Below are 19,865 nucleotides of genomic sequence, written 5' to 3' on the forward strand. Positions count from 1 at the left end.
CAAGCACAATCCGGTGAATCACCATTAAAAGGGATGCAAAGGTAAGACATTATTATCAATAGCCAAATGGTGCTGCTAGGAAGAAAGATCTCAACATTAAGGGTCGAATTGGACTCATTCCTTTGTAATGAAATACTTTAAAAAGTAAAATGACAAAGAACAAACAAGGATTCCACCATCGTGATTCTTCAAAAATCATACCCACAATTCTAAAAATCACAACGAACAAACTTACTATATAGACAACAAGTAAAGTGATGATTACTAATAGATCCACTTTAGAATGGACAAAGAAACACTTACTATATAGACAAGAACTAAAGCGGTGATTACTAATGGGTCCACTAGAAGAAAGCATTGGGTGCACCATGGAATTATGGGTAGTTTTGAGAACTGAAATGCGGTGGTGTATTTGGTTACATAGACTTGAGTTCATGTCTAACAGGTTACATAGACTTGAGTTCATGTCTAACAGCAATCCTACTAACAATATCTGGCTGACAGAGAAATTGGTTCATGCAGGTTAAAGATACATACAAAGGAGGCTGAAAGATCTAGACTCACACTTAGGGAAACTTCACAGCAAAGCTAATGACCAGCTGAGTCAAGCAATTCAAGAACATTTGATGATATAAGAGGGACTATCATTTCCAAGGATATTGTGCTGATTAGAGCTCTTTACATGCAACTTCTTTTTCTAATTTCTTAATATAAGAAGCCTTTATTTGAAATAGGCATCAAAAATGAGAAAGGTGTAAACTGAAGAAGGATTTCCAGGATAAATATTCTGCCTTGGTCAATATAAATTTAAATTTTCAACAGCAGGACAGGCGGTGTGGTGGGTTATGTACAGCATTCCAGTTCGTGGTGGTGGCTTGGGTAAGGGAGAAGACCACGGTGGACAGATGTGGTGGTGGGTTGGGCAAGGGAAACCACCGGACACATAGCAAGACGGGTTTGTGTTTGTCATCAACAAAGTCCCCCCCAAAAACTGTCCCACCCATTAGCTCGTGAACCGCCCAATTAAAAGTTGCAGAGTAGGCCATAACATTCTTGTGCTGTAGACTGGGCACAGAAGAACCTCCCGGTAAGGCAGATGCCTCCCTCCCTCTCTCTCTCTCTCTCTCTCTCTCTCTCATGCATAGTTGGCATATTCAAGAGTTCTTTAATTGGGCGAGAGAGAGAGAGAGAGAGAGAGAGGATGGGACTCCCCTCTATGCCCACATTCTTTAACCTATGCTAGAGAAGGGCCTAGTTTGCATGAGAGAGAGAGAGAGAGAGAGAGAGAGAGAGAGAGAGAGGGGGGGGGAAGAGAAAAACACAGAGCCTAGTTAAAGCTTCGCTTTCTTCGATACAAAATGTACACGAGTGCAAAAAAAAAAAGAGAGTCTCTGTGATAGACTATCTATGAGGCTCTCCACTATCCAACCTACACATGCATAGATCCCCCTCCAAAACAGTTAGCACTCTTTCACAAAATTGGTTAGCTTTCTATCTCCTCTTCTGCAAAACTCATCGGTAAGACCTTGTCGCCTCCCTTGAGGCAAAGAAATCAAAGTCTGGATGTTGAACTCTAAGCTGCCTGAGCCATGAATCCGCAGAGCTGGCAAGCAAGGATGCACGCCTCTTGTCCGCAGGAGCCGCTGATGCCCAAAACGGTCCCCTCAGCTTATAAGAAGCCAGGCCGAATGTGGGTAGCTCCAGAGTCGTCCCCGCCTTGATTCTCCAGGCTGAATGATCTCGAAGCCACTGCTCTTGCTCTTGCTTACTGCTACGATCAGAGTCAAGAGAACAGTCATCGCCGTTATCACGATGGTCAAACCTCTCTATAACAGTCTGATGCTTTGTGTTGGCCCTTAATTGCATTGCTGGATCTGCAAATTGAAACCCAAAAGAGGGCCTTATGCTAGCACACTATACTGATGACCAAAGGTATAAAATTAAGGCCCAAAGTTCAACCAATCATATAACATGTCCAGTATTCCACTCACCTTGCAACAAGGGAGGAGTCCAAAGGGAGTGGAATGTGAGAAAGCATGTAGACAAGTCACTCATTGTAGGTCCGGTTGGAATGCGGTAAATCGGATACCTGTGAAAACTCATCATAAAACCAAAATTCTGAACCTAACGAGTTTAAAGGTTTCAAAGATACATTACAACTAGAACAGCATAAACCATAGCTGAAATCATTTTGAAAAGATGAGGGAAAAAAACCTTACCAAGCAACAGACACCCAACTTGCAGACCACAGCTCACTGCTCCTCAGAGAATACAAATGAGGAAATCCAGCAGCAAGCTCGCTAATCTACACAGCACCACCATTAAGTAAAACTAGAGCAAATGGCAGTTTAGGGGCTAACTTAATTAGCTTCATAACAACACTGTCGTAGTCTGCGACAGGATTAAAGGCCAACACTACCATATCAAAATTTGCAGGCATTTTGCATCACAGCACACCTTCCAAACATTGGGTTAATGCAAATGATCAGATTAAATGCTGAAAAAACCGCCCAAGTATCAATTCGCCATTACTCACCTTTCCTGCAAGAGGGGCTCTACCGTAAGGGGAGCATCTCTCAAAGTACTCGAAAACAAGGTCGCCTTGCCGATCACCCTGTTCACTTGATGCGTAACTTAGTCTCTCTGAGGACACACAGCTGGAGCTGTCCCATTGATCAGCCTTCATCTGAAGCCTCAATGACACCTTCTCATTCTCATTGTCGCTCCCACAATCACTGCTGGCATCCCTCGTGTCACTGACATCACTCCAATCACTCTCATCACCTAGCCTCCTGAAAAAAACCATATCCAATCTTTTTTTACACCCAATTTTATTAAAAAAAAACAATGTTCAGAATGTCAAGAAAAGCAAAACTATGTCCATGTTGGCAATTGATGGTAAAAGGGGAAAAGCAAATTATGCACTCAATGTGAGGAGAGGGAAAAAATGTAGACACACACTCCAGAACCCTCCCTTGCATTTCTTTTACTATTTTGTGACAAAAACAGGAAGATTAGCTTTGCATTCCGGGCAATAATGTCAAGGGGCAAAAAGTAAAGGGGAAAACAACCTCTCAATTGCAGGCAGTGGTGAAAAAGCTCACAAAGCAAGTCCTGCATTGTGTGCGTTGATGTGAAAAGGGCAACAGTGGAGCTTTGCATTGTGGGCTGTGATGGGAAAGCAGGCCTTTTTGCTGTTTTGAAAATCGCAATGTAGACTGCAATGTGGAGAAGTACAAAAAGCAAGAAAAAGCAAGGCTTGCATTGTGGGCGGTGATGTAAACTAGCTTGCATAATGGGCTGTCATTTGACAGGGTAAATGAAAAACAAAAGCAAAACAAAGCTTACATTGTGGGCTGTGATGTAGAAGAACTTGCATAGTGGGTGCCATTTGGTAGGGTAAAAAAGCAAAAAAGCAAAAAAGAAAAAAAAAAGTGGGTTGAAGGAAAAGAAAAGCAAGAAAAAGCATGCTTGCAGTATCTATGGAAATTGATGAGAAAAAATCACAAGTGCCCAAATTACGAACAAAATTGTACCCACCATCATTAAAACAAATTGTATAATGGCAATTAAAAAGGAAGAGGGAAATTATAGTTGTATTTCCATGTTAATAGCAAAGACCCATCATAGCCTAATGTTAAGAGGGCTATTATAATTGTATTTTCTCAATGTTAATTGCAAGGATCAATGATAGGACAATGTTTTGAGAGAGCAAATAACACATGCATTATTAACATTAAATTGTTGTATACCTCTTATTTGAGAACAAGCTGCAGGCCGGATGCAAGTAGATCTGAAGGGCAGACAGGTAGGGCACATAGTATTGCACTATGGTCTCCCCACAAGGCAATATGAGGGGGACCCCAGCCCCATAAGCACTCCACTCATCAAAAGAGCTCCACAAATCACCCAAGCTGAAAAATGGCATGCTCTCACATACAGGATCACCACTTGAAGCCTGCCAAAACAAAAATGATTAGCAGGCCTAATTAACATAAGAAGCTTACACTACACTTAGCTTCAGAATGTAACACAATATGAGATAAATGATTATAACAGAGCATGGATAGCATTGTAATGGAGAAGGTTATCAGAGAATGTATTGATTATGATTACCTTGGGTAAGTATTGGCATTGAACTGATGGGGTGGTATGGTCCAAGAAGCAATCTAGATTGGACCTTCCCAGCATTAAACCACTTGAAGGAGTAGATGTGGGCACTTGTTCCCCCATAGATATGCTTGTGAGACTGTCTTTTTTGTGTCTCTGGTTGATCTGCTTTGGCTTTCTCAACCTAGATTGCTGCCACACAGAGTAAGACATGGGACTTGTGTGCCTTTGCCTTTTACCAAAGAACACTCTTGCAGCACTTCAATGCAGGTTCAATAAAGAGCTTCAAGAAAGGGGCCTGCTGTGAAAGGCTTGATGTGAGGACTGGGTTCTTTAAGAAGGGCTCTTTTTTTTCCCTGCACAGTGGCTAAAGTGGCATGGACAGATTATATCCCCCCCCCTTTTTTCTCCCTTTTTCAACACCCCAAAAAAGCAGACCAAAGACCTGCACATTGAAGAAATCAGCTCACTGTTAATTAGCTTCATGAATTCCTGACTAATCTGCCCAAATCCTTACAACATCAACTAATTGGAGCTTTCAAACACTAGAGCTCTTCAAAAAGACCTATCCTGCACTCACTTTTGGGCACTTTTCAGAGATATGAGATGGCCCAATAACATCAAAAAGGTCCCCATGACATGAACCAAAGTGATCAATGTAGAAGGCCCTATTACTGAATCAGACCCACGATTCTCACACTGGAGATTAAGAATCACCCAAACGCTCAAATCCTTTCAAAGCAAGCCTGATTTCTGCATTGTACTACTCAAGTTGAGATGTGGGATATGAGATGACCCAAATGAGAGCTGCTTCAAAAAGGCTCTAATTCTGCGTTAAGTTGTCTGCATACTCATTGATCAATGTCTGCGTTAAGATAAGAAGAGAAGAGATGAACCAGAAGCCCCATTCATGATAGATCTCAAGGCTGCAGAAAGGAAAGATGCAGGTGACCCAAATCTCAACAGGTAGCAGTGTGATTGTGGAGGAAAGAAGGCGCGTTAAGGCACTACTGATGAAACACTTCTAGAAATTGAAGGGATAAAGGCGAGACCTGGGAGAGGAGTTGCATGGGTAAGGTGGGTAGCTTTTCTTTACAAGATAAGAAGGTCGGCAACTGCTGAGGAGACGTACAGTTAAGAGCAACGCGTGTTGAAGGAAAATCTGAAGCTAATGCACAGTCGGCTTGCCGCGTCGTAGAGTGCCCATTTTAGTAACACTCTCTCCCATTTCCCATCTATCTCTCACACACACACACACACACATCCGCCCCAAACACCCACACCCACACACACACACACACACACACTGACCTGTTTGACCACTTCACACCCACACTTGTTTGCACTTCCCCATGCCAATTTTCAGAGAAATTCATGTGTTTTTTCCAAGCTTATAGCAATGTGTGTGTTTCTCAAAGAATCCATTTGTGTTTATAGCAATGTGTGTGTTTCTCAAAGAACCCATTTGTGTTTATAGCAATGTGTTTGTCTCTCTCAAAGAATCCATTTGTGTTTATAGCATCGTGTGTGTGTCTCTCAAGGAAATCATTTGTGTTTTACAATTAGTAGACATATAAACACACACACATATAATCACATACTATTAAAAAAGGGTTGTGTGTGTCTCTCTCTCAAAGAAATCATTTGTGTTTTACATTTAGTAGACATATAAACACACACATATAATCACATACTATTAAAAAAGGGCTCTCAGAAAAGATCTCATGTTTAGCTAGCTACATAACTTTCTTTTGAGCTAATTCAAGGTCCTTGGGTACAAGAAAAACTTTCCACAAACATCCAACCTCGGCATGGCCTCAATTGCTCGCCTCAATTGCTCGAAAATAGCTACCATGCCATGGAAATCTATCATGTAAAAACCCCTCACCGTTTGGATAACTCATATGATGATGCTCCGTCTAGTCTTAAAGATAACAAGTTGCCATCACCATATATTTAATAGTGTGCAATAAGAGCTTCCCTTCTTTGCATCCTACATCAAAGGCCTTAAGAAGTATTTTTTATACTTCATAGAGAGAGGACCTTGGGGATCTGTAAGAACATGTGTAGATAAGAAGAGTTCTTATAATAAGGAGCATGTGAGGAGATGAGCATTATGGTACAAGTGTCCTTTAGATTTTATGAAATGATTCAATGGGATAGGCCAAAATGCATGTAGGAAAATGAAAGCTCTCAACTTCAAGTGCCCCAACATTACAAATTGTAAAAAGGCAACTTGTCATGTGACAAAGACATCTCACACATCTACATCAAAAGGTATATGGATAAAGATAAAGTCAATCAAAAGCACACACAGTTCAGTTCCAAGATAAGATCATCTCTCTCTCTCTCTCTCTCTCTCTCTCTCTCTCTCTCTCTCTCTCACACACACACACACACACACACACACACACACACAATTAGAATGCATGCATTCGTGGTGCTCTTTGTGCCATTTCATCAAAACCTTCAAAATATTCACATCTACATCGTGCTCACAAATGATCCATCTAGGTTTTAGATCTCTCTATATGTGTGTTTGTGTGTGTGTGTGTGTGTGTGTGTGTGTGTGTGTGTGTGTGTGTGTGTGTGTGCATATGTGTGTATATGCATGGACATGCTAGAAAGTGTGAAATTAATTGGAGCAGGAGTGGCTACCATTGCCCATGTGTGTGTGCATGAGCGAGCATGCAAGTGTAGGTGATATACACGTGTGTAATTGCATGTGCATGCATGTGTGTGTGTGTGTGTGTGTGTGTGTGTGTGTGTGTGTGTGTGTGTGTGTGTGTGTGTGTGTGAGAGAGAGAGAGAGAGAGAGATGGTGCATTTAATCCAATACTAAGGAAATGGAGAAAAGCCGTATGGTGGTTCTCCATGTTTTGATTCAATTGGCTTTAGCTTTTCATCATAAGGTGCCCTGTGTAAGCCGCTAGCATGGTTGTAACTATGTTTGATGTTTGGTGAAAATAATATGCACTTCCCATTAGGCGAAGGAGGACCCTTACAAAGCATCAAGGGAAATAGGTTATATGAGGTAAGTTATTTTGTTATTATGTGAGTAGAAAAATCTCCAAAAAAATCCCTCGTGGATCTAAGTGTTCAATGAAAAAAAGAAGAAGAAACAATACAATGCTCTTTCACGTGACATTGATCATTATTTGTTGGACCACTGGTTTATTAACATGTGATCATTGACCAAAAGTGAAGGGCCCATTCTAGTGCTCACAAAAAACTATGTACAATCGACCTGAAAGGTTCTCATTTTTACTAGTAAAAAAGGTGTTCTTATTTTTACTAGTAAAAAAGGTGTTCTCAATTTCAAAAAATACGTAAAATTTAAGACATTTTAATTATACTTTAGCTCAAAATTGTGTCAATTCCAATAAAATTTTGTATTCATAAGTATAAAGTTTTGTAAGATTTTTTTTAAAATAAACATTGGCCCTTTCTTGAATTTTTTGAAGTTTGAAGAGGAAGCACACCAACTCTCCACCTTTATATATCTTCATACATGGGCTTATTTAAGCATTTGGAGCTATGATCTTATTTAAGAATTTGGAACTATGATCTTGTTACATAACCATGTTGATCTTATCTACATCAACCCAATTTCATCATACAATTTATTTTTAAAATTTTTGATATCTAAATTTTAATTTCCTCTACTACCTGTTGTATTTTTTCTTTGTGACACATGTATCTCATGGCTTAGAGATATGTGTTGGGATACTCAAATAGAAAGATGGCCTTCACAAACACAAGGATTATATTCACATTGGTTTACATCAATGGGTACATCAATGTTTAATAACTGAAATAAAAAATACATCTATGCATTTTGTTAATGAACTAAGGGGCATAATATTTTTATCAATTTCAAAATAAGATCCTCTAAACTTGTACTCCTATTAATGTTTCACACATTTACCAACCCCTATGATTTCTAGTAGGAAATGATTTAAGTTGACCCACTTGTTCATGCACACCCAATTCACATTATGATTTTCTTTGTAGTTTTATTCATGATCTAATACTCTTGATAAAAGACTAAAGCTTGTCAAATTTTAGTGAGTTGATCAAAGTATGCCATAAGTCATGTCTTAATGAAGATAAAAGTTAGTCTTTTAAATCAAATTAACATTACTTTAGCTACACCAATACTAGTTTATTTAGATGTATTAATGATAAATAAAATAGAATTTCTCTAAAAGTAACATTACTTTAGCTACAGCAATACTGGTTTATTTAGATGTATCAATGATAAATAAATAAATAAAATAAATTCTCTCTAAACGGTATTGCTTTAGCTACACCAATACTAGTTTATTTAGAGGTATCAATGCTAAATAAAATAGATTTACTCTAGATGGTATAAAGTATAGCATGAGTTAAGGTTTTCTAAGGTTATACCATGAAGACATGAGATGGCGTAGAGACGACGAAGAGCAAATCACGCTGTGACGAAGATGGATGAAAGTAAGCCATGCTATTTAAGAAAATCTTGTTGCTTAATTCTACGATTAAGGGTTTAACATAAGAGGTCCCACCATAATTAGTTATGACACTACATGATGACGTCAGAAGTAATGGTGTTATGTGCATGTGGCATGCAATGATGATGATCGAATGCATGAGTGACACATGTTTATCACTCATGTGTGAAAGAACATGGGTGTATACCTGCCACATGTAAAGACCGCAAGATAATGCACGTACTCCCACATGCATTATTTATAGCATGAGTTTAAGAAACTCTTGCCTTTTTTTCCATGCAACTATTTTCTTACTCTTGCTTGCAATTGTCTGTTGGCAATTCTCCTAGGGGATAATCTTCCCGATACTGATCTGTGGAAACTTTAAGGTGAGTTCTCAAGCCTTATTGCTCTTAGAATGTTCTTTTTCATAATTGAAAAATGCGTGATGAGCGGCATTCCTTTACCTATGCAAATCATGTATAGTTGAAAAATGATTGTGAGCATCATTCCTTTACCTATGAAAATCATGTATAATTAAGAAATGATTGTGAGCATCAGTACAACGCGATGTAAGGCCTCACTCAACCCTAAATCGTGTTGTACTAACTTGTGTTATACAAGGTCAGTATAGCGCAACTTTGGAACCCTATGGGCAATCGCCGATCGATACTCGCATTTTTAATGAAAATAGGCTAGATGCGCGAGCTTTAAAAGATGCTTTTTAGTGTTTTCTGTATTTGCGCAAATATAGACCTTGTATATTGTAATTCAGTGTACAACGCAATATAAGGCTTCACTCGCCGACATCCACCCTATTTTGCGTTGTGCTAACTTGCAATATAGAAGGTCAATTATAGCATGAATATGGAACCCTACGTCCAATTGCCAACCCATAATGGAAAACATGGTTGTTGCATATTTGTTCAACATGGAACCATACTGTCAAACCCTACGTTGTAATGAAAAATTATAGTATCACAAGATGTAGAGGCCAGTTTGTTGCATATTAGTGCAATATAGACCTTGTATATTGCAAGTCAGTACAACATGATATAAGGCTTTCCTTGGCAACATCCAACCTAAATCATGTTGTACTAACTTGCAATATACAAGTCTTTTTAGCTCAAATATGGAACCCTATTCCTAATCGTTGGCTCATAGTTGTGTTTGCTTAAATTTTAACAATGTAAATCAGTATATCTTGAATATGGAGCCTTATGGTGGATCGCTAGGGTTGGCCCATAGTTGTGTTGTAATGAAAAGTTAGAGTATCCTTAACTTCTGATGCATATTTGTGCAATGTAGATCATGAATATTTCGATTTAGTACAACCGCAATATCAAGCTTCACTTGCCAACATCCACCGTAAATTGCATTGTACTGACGCTTGCACTGTAACTACAAATCTCCATTATTCTTTCATTGTTGTGTAGTTATTGGCACTCATTTTGACATCTTTTTGTTTGCTTGTAAATGCATCCTTTTGAGATCGAGGTCAAACCCGATACTGGGTTTGAATAAACTCCTAAGGAGAAATTGTTTGATTTCGTTCACAAAGTCGGCCGGCACCATCGCCAACCTCAGATATCATAAATGTTTTCTTGAAATGTCTCCATCGAGGGTATGATCTTGTTTGGACACTCGTATCCCCAAGAGAAAGAGTAGTAATACTAGGAGACAACTTTGAATGATGGAGTCATCTTGGACAATGTTTAGTACGTGCATGTGACGATCTTTTTTCTTCCATATCCTCAAGATATGAGGTATATTTCAAAGGTGCCAGAGGATAAGAAGAAGACACATAGTAAGTTCCTATTATATAAGCGTAGATGTCATCTTGTTGACTACTACCACTAGGGTTTATTTGCTATTTGCATCTTTTGCTTGAGGATGAGAAAGTTTTAATAGAAGGAGGTGAGGAGAGGTCACAAGAACCTTCAAGGGTAGAAGATGATGAAGTTCATGAGGTTGCAGATGAGATAAACTTGGCTACCTATAGGAGAGGGACCTCCGTGAGTTTCTTGATATTGATGCTCTCAGAAGAGAAGGCACCCAAGTTGTTACAACTGCTGCCTGCTGTCTGACAAGGACCCCGCTCTGTGATAGAGGAAACAGAGCACATTCCACCTCAATCCTCCCCACATATCCAATAGGTGACAACTAGTATGTCCTATTAACATATATTCAAGTGTTGTTTGACATCAGGGAGGACCATTGTCTCGCCACCATCATTGTACAAAATCTTAAAGAAGATGATGATTTCATCGATCTAGGTGTGCATATGTATCTTCTCCTAGATTCAAATGTCAAGGACAGTGAGTTCCATACTCTTGCTCAGATATTATCAAAATGATGTACATGATGCTCTTCATTATGAAGCCAACCTTCCCAAGGAATTTCAAGATATTCAGCAAAGAGGACTCTGAAAGGACTCAGCACTGAGAGAGTACATTAATCGGCTAAAATTTTCACAGAATGTTTTCAAAGGATAAATTTAAATTTCCATTGTTTGCACAATCAAGACATTATTTAGATATGTTGGGGGATACCCCATTAGGTGGAATGTAGACAAAATCATGCTTCTGGGAGAAGCAGTAAGCGGTGTGAATCTTCGGGCAGGGCCCTGGAGCATGTGTATTCATAGTTCAAAGCAACACTCTTTCATTTTTCTCAAATACTTACCATGTAGAACAATTAAAACAAAACTTTGATCTAGCAATATTCAAAGCTTAAAAACATAATGATTCCCATGAATATAGTTCCATAGATTAGTTTAATTACTTACAAAATCCTAGCTTATTCAGGTATGAAAAAATAATGTTTTTCTTAAGTACTTATGTACCTGGGGCAGAAGGATCCCCTGCAAAGGCGAGGGTGAGAGACATCATGTAATTCTCAATATAAGAAGGAAGACATGCTAAGTGAGTTAAAGAACCCACCTCCATTCTAATTATGGGTCATGACTGAGGCAAAGCGGAGGAGTCTTCCATATTCATCATAACAGCAAGTGTCGCAAAAAACATTACTGTTACCCGTTTGGTTCTCAACCAAGGCAAGCCACTTCTTAAATTTCGTGAAGGTATCACTCTTCAAACGAAGAGGACTGGCCCACACTTTATGTGTGGCATCATCAATGAATATAACAAAATACTTTGCCCCCCCAAGTGATAGATTTGGCATTTCACATGTGTCTGTATACACAAGCTCTAACTGTGAGCTTTTCTTACCCAAACCCCTCTTATGAGGACACATATTCTGTTTACCATAAATGCAGTGCTCACAATTTTTCAAATCTAAAAATTTAAGAGACGACGGGATGTAACCAAGACGAGACAACTCTTCCATTCCTTTGACACTCATGTGTCCAAGCCGGCTATGCCACAATGAAACCTTTGGCAGCTCGGCAACAGAAGCATCACCAGATACAACAATTTTTCCAGCAACTAATCGATAGAGAGTGTCCATCTTAGGACCCCTAGCAACAACCATGGAGCCCTTTACTATCTTCCACTTCTGAGCACCAAAGGTGGTGTGATATCCCATATCATCAAGCTATCCCGTACTAATGAGATTCTTCTTAAGTTCAGGGACGTCGAACATCATGAAGCATGAAAGCTTAACCATCACAGAGTTGCAATTTCACATCACCCATTCCCTCTATGAGGCATGCATGATTATCTCCCAAATACACATATTGAGGCTTCCGAACACGGTACTTGCTGAAGCTGTCCTTGAAAGGAGTAACATGGAAAGAAGCCCCTGAATCAAATAGCCATGTGTTAAGATCTGAGAGACATCCCGCATGTAGAGAGTGTGCACTAATAGTAGAGGTAAAAAGAAGATCTGAAGAGCAGTGGCTACCATCAGACACATAATTCAGCTCCTCTATCTTGACAGAAGACTTCTTAGAATGAGGCACAATGGCCTTCGAATCATCACTTGCATCTGCCTTTTGCTTGCCCTCTTTCTTTTCTGCTTTCAACTTCCAACATTGTTTTTTAAGATGTCCCTTTTTGCCACAATGATTGCATTCAACATCCTTTTTGCAGCGGGACTTGCTCCTACCATTTCTATCCTGACTCTTGCCTCTATTCTTGGTTCGGCCACGTGCTTGCAATGCATTCCCTTTCCCATTTGAGTTGTTCTTTCGATTCATATCTTCCTGCAGGATGGCACCCTCCACATCTGCCACATTTAAGAGAGGATTGGAGTTGCTTGTGGTTGTCCTGAAAGTGTCCCAAGATTCTGGCAATGAACCTAAGAGAATTACAGCCTGTACCTCCTCATCTAGTTTCAGCCCTTGTGCAAGCACTTGGCTGAAGATGCTTTTAAACTCATTTATGTGTGCACTGACTGATGTTCCCTCTTTCATCTCGAGGCTTGTAAGCTTCTTGAGCTAATAAACCTTACCTGTGGCACTCTTTTGAGAGTAAGTGTTCTCTAACCGCTGCCACATTGCCCATGCATTGGGCATATCTCGTATCCCAGGAAGAAGAGAATCCACTACTGATAGCATGAGTGTGGAACGCGTAAGCTCATCACCGTTGAGCTACTGCTCATCACTAATGGCGGAGGGCTTGACACCCTTTTCCCTTATAGGGAGATGCTGACTCTTTTGCAACAAAACATTGTACACCTGGGTCCTCCAGATGTCGTAGTTCTTAGCACCCTCAAGCTTCCGGATGTGGAGCAAAGATGAGCTCTCTCCTGATGAAGCCATATCAGCAAATAGAACCAAGAAATAAAGTGTATGACTCCCTGCGAGCACTTAGAAGTACTCAGCAAAGTATCTCCAAAGCGCAGAAACACTCCCATATAAATAACACCTCCCACTTGCTGTAGAAACGGTATAGCAAGCTTTAATGACATTTATAGCACTCGAAATGCGGTACAGCAGTAGGAAAGCTCCACCAAAACTGTCCAGAAACAGTAAATGACTGTTTTACTCAGAAAAATAGCACAATTTTCCCAACTTAAAGTGCTCAATTAGTGACCAAAAGGCATGTAATAGTCCCCCAAACTGTGGCAAACAATTCAAAACTGCAAATAGGCAAAAGCCCCTTGATTTGAACACTTGACGAGGATTTATGGCATGTACTTCCTGCTATAGTTTGTCTAATGCACAATAACACCTCTGTCTTCAAAAGCCCCTTGATTAGAGCTCAATTTCTGAACATGTGAGGCATGTATGGCATCCAATAGCTTCCTCCTAAACGCATATGCATCCAAACCACAAAAGCCCTTTGAACGGCAAGTGCTATCCAAGCACAATAGGTATCAAAAGTACTCTCAATGCATAAATAGCATACCCACTGGTGCAATCACAGTGTCATGTGACGAATGTCACGCAATATCACTGCCAAAGTGCCCAATGTGATAGGTACCTGCGAACCACGACTCCCCAAGTGGACTATATTCACAAGGAGGGTCAAGAGAGCAAGTACCTCAAGAGTCAAGAGTTTTTTTTTTGAAGATGTCACAGAATCACCGTTGGACGCTCACAAGGGTGTGCCACCGCTACACCACAATTCGAGGATGCTCAACACTGCTGTTCAGACCTTGCTACATTCGGGCTATTCTGTGCGATCAGCCTATTGCGCTATTGTCCGCACCGTTCTGTGTCGTGCGTCGCTCTGCTACTCAGTTTTCGCATCCGCTCTTGACACACGTGCAGTTCTACGCACATTTTGCACGTGTGCAGTTCTACGTGCGCTCCGTTCGGGTTGCTCTGTGCGTGCTTTTTTGCCGTCCTACTCGTCGTGCTTCTGGCTCTCCTCGTTGTTCAGTTGGAGTTCCTTCGCATCGGGTTGTCGACAAGTGTACGAGCGCTTGGGGTTGTCACCGAGCTCCCAGGCTCTGATACCAGTTGATGTAGTAAGTGGAGAGTGGAGAGTGGAGAGTGAGAGAGAGTAGGAGACGAGAGTCAACAATGTGTGGGTGTGAAGAATGGATAATGGGCACACCACAACCCATGAGTTTTATTCATGTGTTAAGGTTAGGGTAGAACCGGTTCAACGAACCGGTTTCACATTGTATACAAACTACAAATGTTACATAGGGCCTTTCCACCCCAACACACACCACCCTTTTTACTAGACAAGGAATAAACACCACTTTTCACTCTCAAAGATCCCTTGCTTCTCTCATAATACAACCACGGTGAAGCCATAGCTTGTATAAGGATAATCTAGCCTCACTCAATCCCATATCATTTATTAATTCAAAAACATCTTTTCTCTCATTAAAAATAAGAATCTAAAACTTGACCCTAGTTGATGATAATATCCCTTAAATCCAATAACGGTAGGCATTAAATACTCCATTCTTTTGGGGAAGGGTGAAACTAGATTAGCCTCTAATTTTTCCATGATACAAACCATAGGATAATAATTAGAGAGATTCTTAGGATACTTATTATTTATTAAATCATAAGAAGAGGGGAAAATCTCCATGGTAGGGAGAATTCCCATATGTAGCCTAGCATCACCACCAATATATTGATTAAGGAATAGATTTTCACACAAACCCATTTCTGATAATACCATAATTATTAAGTATAAATATAAATTAACTTAATTAATTTCATGAAAAAGAATCTCCCTAATTCAAATTTATGAGTAAGATAGAGAGAAGAATGAAGAACTCCAATATCTAGCTTCCTCAGGTACTCTACAACAGTCCACATCTCATTAGTGGCATAATTAAACCTTGGTCTAGAAATTATGAGTGATGAATAATGATTGAAAATTAAAATTTTCACTTAATGCACACAAAGCTTCACTTTGGGAGAGAAGGAAGTGATTTTTTGACTCCATCAATGCTCCAACAACACCTGGGAGTGGAGGAGGTAACACCAGAAGGCACAACATGAGGCAATAGGCACTAAGAAAGGAGATTGGGTAATGATGAAAAGCACCTAAGGAGAGGGAAAGTGGATAAATTTTTTAGCCAAGGAGAGGGAAGAAAAGCATCCAATTAAGCTTAATCAGGTAGGGAAGGGGTGTGGTGGGCCCCTCTCATAGGTTGAGTGTGGTGAGGAACATCCCTCCCATACTAGGATCAAGTAATGAGGTAAGAATCCCCCTTAAGCTAGCCCCATATTTAATTAACATTATTACGGTCTAACTAGCTAAGGTTACCCTCTGAGCACACCTAGTTGCCCAATTGGGCACCCCATTGGGCGAAGTTTCACCCCTATCCACCAAAATCCCCAAAAAGTATTTTTTAATTTCCAAAAATAGATTATTATTTATCTATTGTAATTATATTGCATCGTGCTCAATTTAAATTCAAAATTATTACCATAACCCTCCAAATTCTCATGTTCAAAATTTACAATTTCTAGAAAATAATTATAACTATCTATTTTAGAATCTCAAACTCAACAATTATCATCATGATCCCCTATAATGCTCAACTTAAGAATTTTTGTAGCTTTTTTCCTACTAGTAAAAATTCTCAAGTCTAATATTTATAACATAATTATCTTGGAAAAAATAGAAAATAACTGATATTATCTATTTCTAAGTGGCAGGGACCTTACAATGATAGCCATGATATAGGTCAAATTTATCTTGATCGCTAGTATTACACAAAGAAACAGAAGGATTTTATAGTGATAGCCATGATGATAGGTCAAATTCCTCTTGATCTTTGGTGAGGGACCGTACAGTCATAGCCACAATATAGGTCAGATTCCTCTTGATCTCCAGATACTATCTATTTTTAAGTGGGAGGGACCTTACAGTGATAGCCACGATATAGGTCATATTCCTCTTAATCTCTAGTACATAGAGAACATCTACAAGCCTTTTAGCAACACCATTTCTTGAAACAAAAGAGATTGTAACTATGCCCTTGATGGCATCTCTTACTATCTTTAGAGATGTATAACAATCTAGGGTGAGGATGACACATAGTGGGGGTGTCCTTGGGAATTAATTTGCACGTAACTGTGCATGAGGAAGTAGAGAGTTGATGGTGGGCTGACTATAAGATTATGGTATAGTGGAAAGAGATACAGCAAGAGAAAGTACACTAGACAATGCAATAGAGAGAATGGAGAGAATTTTAAAATTTTGATTATATAAGAGATAGGTACAATATGATGGTGGTGTCCACACATGTTCTCGAGCATAGAGCTTAGATGGCGATCTAGATAGACTCTGGATGGAGGGCGTACTAAGGGTATAGAGAATATATGCTCACAAGCATTGGATGCCCTAGCTTGTGCCAACTATGTCCATTTATAGTGTTGTAGGTAGTGCGATGGATGCGTCTAAGACGTGGGTGGCTACGCTGCATTGATGTAGCTCACCACCCGCATATCCATAACTTGTCCCAACCAACCACCGCCCACTAATGATGAAATTAGTATCCAAGGGAATATTCCTTGTACCTTTTCGGGTAGGGGGAAGCTAACGCTTGTACCGCTCCTCATCTCCTAACCATCAAAAGTCACAACTATGACCCCTTCCAACATCTAAGCTAGGGTTCCCACTAAAGATATGTGCACCAATGGCTTCTCCTCATAATGGGGGCGGTACAAATGTGTGCCATACATCAACGTGAGATACATGCTGAGAGGTGGGCATTGAACATATACTAACACCCCCCCTCAATGTCCACCCGTAGATGAACTAAGAGTTTCTTAGCCCAATTCCAAGTCCATGAAGATGTTGAGTGAGCTGGTCCTTCTTTAGAGAAGATGTTCGTGCAATTCTACTCCATAGAACAGTTCTCTAGCTCCATAATCTCATCCCATCAACTCCCGCACATAATGATACTGAATCTCAATGTGCTTCATGTGCAAGCATGAAACACAAGGATATTTGCAATGGCCATTTAACTCTAATTGTCACATTGTACTGTCATGGCTGACCTCACTAGAACTCCCATATTTGCTAGAATCCTCCTCAACCATACTACCTCACAGGCAGCAAAACAAGCAACCTTGTACTGTGCTTCAATTTAATAAAGTGCCACTATGGGTTGCTTCTTGCTAATCTAAGAGAACACAACGGATCCAAGTGAGAAGCAATATCTAGAAGCTGACTTTCTGGTGCATCACAATCTCCATCCCAATCGAAATCACGATATCTTGCTAAGGAGTCACTAGACATGTATGTAATTCCATACTTAATGGTACCTTTGATATACTTCAGCACATGTATTGCTACATTCCAATGACTTTCCCTTGGTTTGTTAGAGAACTTGCTTAACACACCAGCTGTATAGCAAAGGTCTGGTCTAGTATTGCACAAGAAAATCAAACTCCCAACAAGCTTCCTATACATCCTCATGTCAACCAAAGGTTAAGTGTACTCATAAGAAAGCCTAGAGTTTACCTCCATCGGTGTACTTATTGGCTTGCAATCTATCATACCAAATACCTTCAAGATCTTTGTTTCATATACTTCTACTGAGAAATGAAGATCTTGCTAGACCTCAATCCCTAAACAATAATGTAAGAGCCCCAAGTCTGTCATCTGAAACTCAAAGCCAAGCCTTTCATGTGTTTGTTGAATCAAGTCTTCATGGCTGCTTGTGATAATTAGGTCGTCCACATAGAGAATAACTATCACATATTTGCCATCCTTTCTAAGAACATATTTGCCATCCTTTCTAAGAACATATAATTTAGCATCAGATGCACTTCTAGAAAGATCAATATTTTTGAAAAAAGTATCTATTCATTGGTGCCATGCCCTTGGGGCTTGTTTCGGCCCACTGTATAAAGCCTTCTTCAACCTGCAAACCTTATTTTCTTATTCGGGCAACTCAAACCCTGGCTGCTGAGCAACATACACTGTGCAAATAGTGATCATTCAGGCTATTGAAGCAAAGGTTTCACTAAGATAAAAACCTTCCACCTGTGAAAAACCTTGTGCAACTAGCCTAGCTTTGTATTTGAACCATCAGATTTATACTTAGCTTTCCATACCCACTTGGTGCCAATTACCTTTCATTTTGGTGGCCGATCATCCAACTCCCAAGTGTTGTTTTTTATGATGCTATCATACTCTGACTGCATTGTTGCCTTTCACTTTGGATCTACCAAATCTTTTTCTACATTTGTGGGTTCCTTCACTAAATCCATTATCTTAGCCATCAAGGCCATATTGACAGTGTGTTTAAAAGACCTTCACTGCTCCTCTATTATCTTTGATCTGCATAAGCCATCTGTTGAAGTTGCGATCATCAAAGAGCTGCCTTACCCACATAGAAAGTGGTTGTCCTTTCAGTGCAAGGGGCAAGTTGGTGTAATTTTTGAGTGTCTTCATCATTTGAAAACTCCTCCTCCGTCAGTTTCTAGTGCTTGGGCTGGGAACATCGTGGATTATTTCTCTGTTTGATGATAAAGTGGACGGACCCCTATCCTCCACTGAATGTGGATGCTCCACAAACACCACATCTCAGCTGACCATTATCTTCTTAGCCTCTAGATCAAATAGTCAATATGCCTTCGACTTTGTATTGTATCCAAGGAAGATACATTTCTTTCTTTTGGCAGCATGCTTAGTTCTATTTGCATCTAGTATATGCATGTAACATTCACAACCGAATGCTCGAAAATGAGAACATAAAGGCTTCTTACCCGAATAGGCCTCATATGGTGTGATTCCTTTGAGCGCCTTTGTGTAGGATCTGTTGAGAATGTAAATTATGGTGTTGATTACTTCAGCCCAAAAAGAGTCTAGTAACCCTTTAACACCATATTGGGGAATATGGGAATTTCCCATAAGTTTGGGACATGTGGTCAAATCTTTGGATTAATCATAACCTGAACACCGTTACTCCAAATTGAGCGCTCTATAGCTCACTAGATTCCATTTTCCGAGCGCTTTCCAACAATAGGTCACATGATATGGTTTTGAAAAACTTATAAGCATGTTATCCAGGTCCCACCTTTTTAGTATTCAAAAAATGGGAGTTGGGAAATTCCCAAACTCACGAATATAGTGTTCTTTCCCTTTCATCATACACCTTGCCATTTCTACGACTATGCAGTTGCAACATTCCACAACTTCATTTTGTTGAGATATATGTGCAGTAGTGAGCTAGTGCTTGATGCCATGCTCCTTGCAATTTTCATTTCACCCAAAGTGAATTCTCCTCCTCAATTTATCTGAAACTTCTCCACCTTCTGTCTTGTCTCATTCTCTGAAAATTTATGCCACTCTTCCAAAAGCTTTAGCCTTATCACGGAGGAAATAAACTCACATCTTCCTATTGTAATAGTTGACTAACAGCATAAAGTAAGAAGATCCCCCCAATGTA

General features: G+C 39.8%; 1 protein-coding gene across 2 annotated transcripts; it reads right to left on the bottom strand.

Moving 5' to 3' along the window:
- Positions 1–1,328: 1,328 nt before the first annotated feature.
- LOC147606010 (uncharacterized) lies at positions 1,329–5,358 on the bottom strand. 2 transcript variants are annotated; one of them, XM_086792605.1, is made up of 7 exons: positions 4,691–5,358; positions 4,117–4,555; positions 3,753–3,958; positions 2,537–2,792; positions 2,220–2,305; positions 1,992–2,089; positions 1,329–1,874 (listed from the first exon to the last, which is right to left on the bottom strand). In XM_086792605.1, exons 2-7 carry the CDS (start codon positions 4,321–4,323, stop codon positions 1,513–1,515), a joined length of 1,215 nt encoding a protein of 404 aa, XP_086648731.1. In that variant the 5' UTR covers positions 4,324–4,555; positions 4,691–5,358; the 3' UTR covers positions 1,329–1,512. The 2 variants fall into 2 exon arrangements, with proteins under 2 accessions (XP_086648731.1, XP_086648730.1); XM_086792604.1 differs by having other exon boundaries at positions 4,117–5,317.
- Between the last annotated feature and the right edge of the window lie 14,507 nt (positions 5,359–19,865).

This window comes from Cibotium barometz, chromosome 58 (assembly GCF_041138505.1).
Source record: "Cibotium barometz isolate CiBa-2024 chromosome 58, ASM4113850v1, whole genome shotgun sequence".
NCBI classification, from domain to species: Eukaryota; Viridiplantae; Streptophyta; class Polypodiopsida; order Cyatheales; family Cibotiaceae; genus Cibotium; species Cibotium barometz.

What these genes read in the sequence shown, in the direction of transcription:
- LOC147606010 (XM_086792605.1), bottom strand. Translation starts at nt 4,323, where the DNA reads ATGTCTTACTCTGTGTGGCAGCAATCTAGGTTGAGAAAGCCAAAGCAG. An exon ending in AGCTTGTTCTCAAATAAGAG is followed by an intron (nt 2,793 to 3,752) that starts GTATACAACAAT and finishes GGTTTTTTTCAG; the next exon opens with GAGGCTAGGTGATGAGAGTG. An exon ending in GACTCCTCCCTTGTTGCAAG is followed by an intron (nt 1,875 to 1,991) that starts GTGAGTGGAATA and finishes TTCAATTTGCAG; the next exon opens with ATCCAGCAATGCAATTAAGG.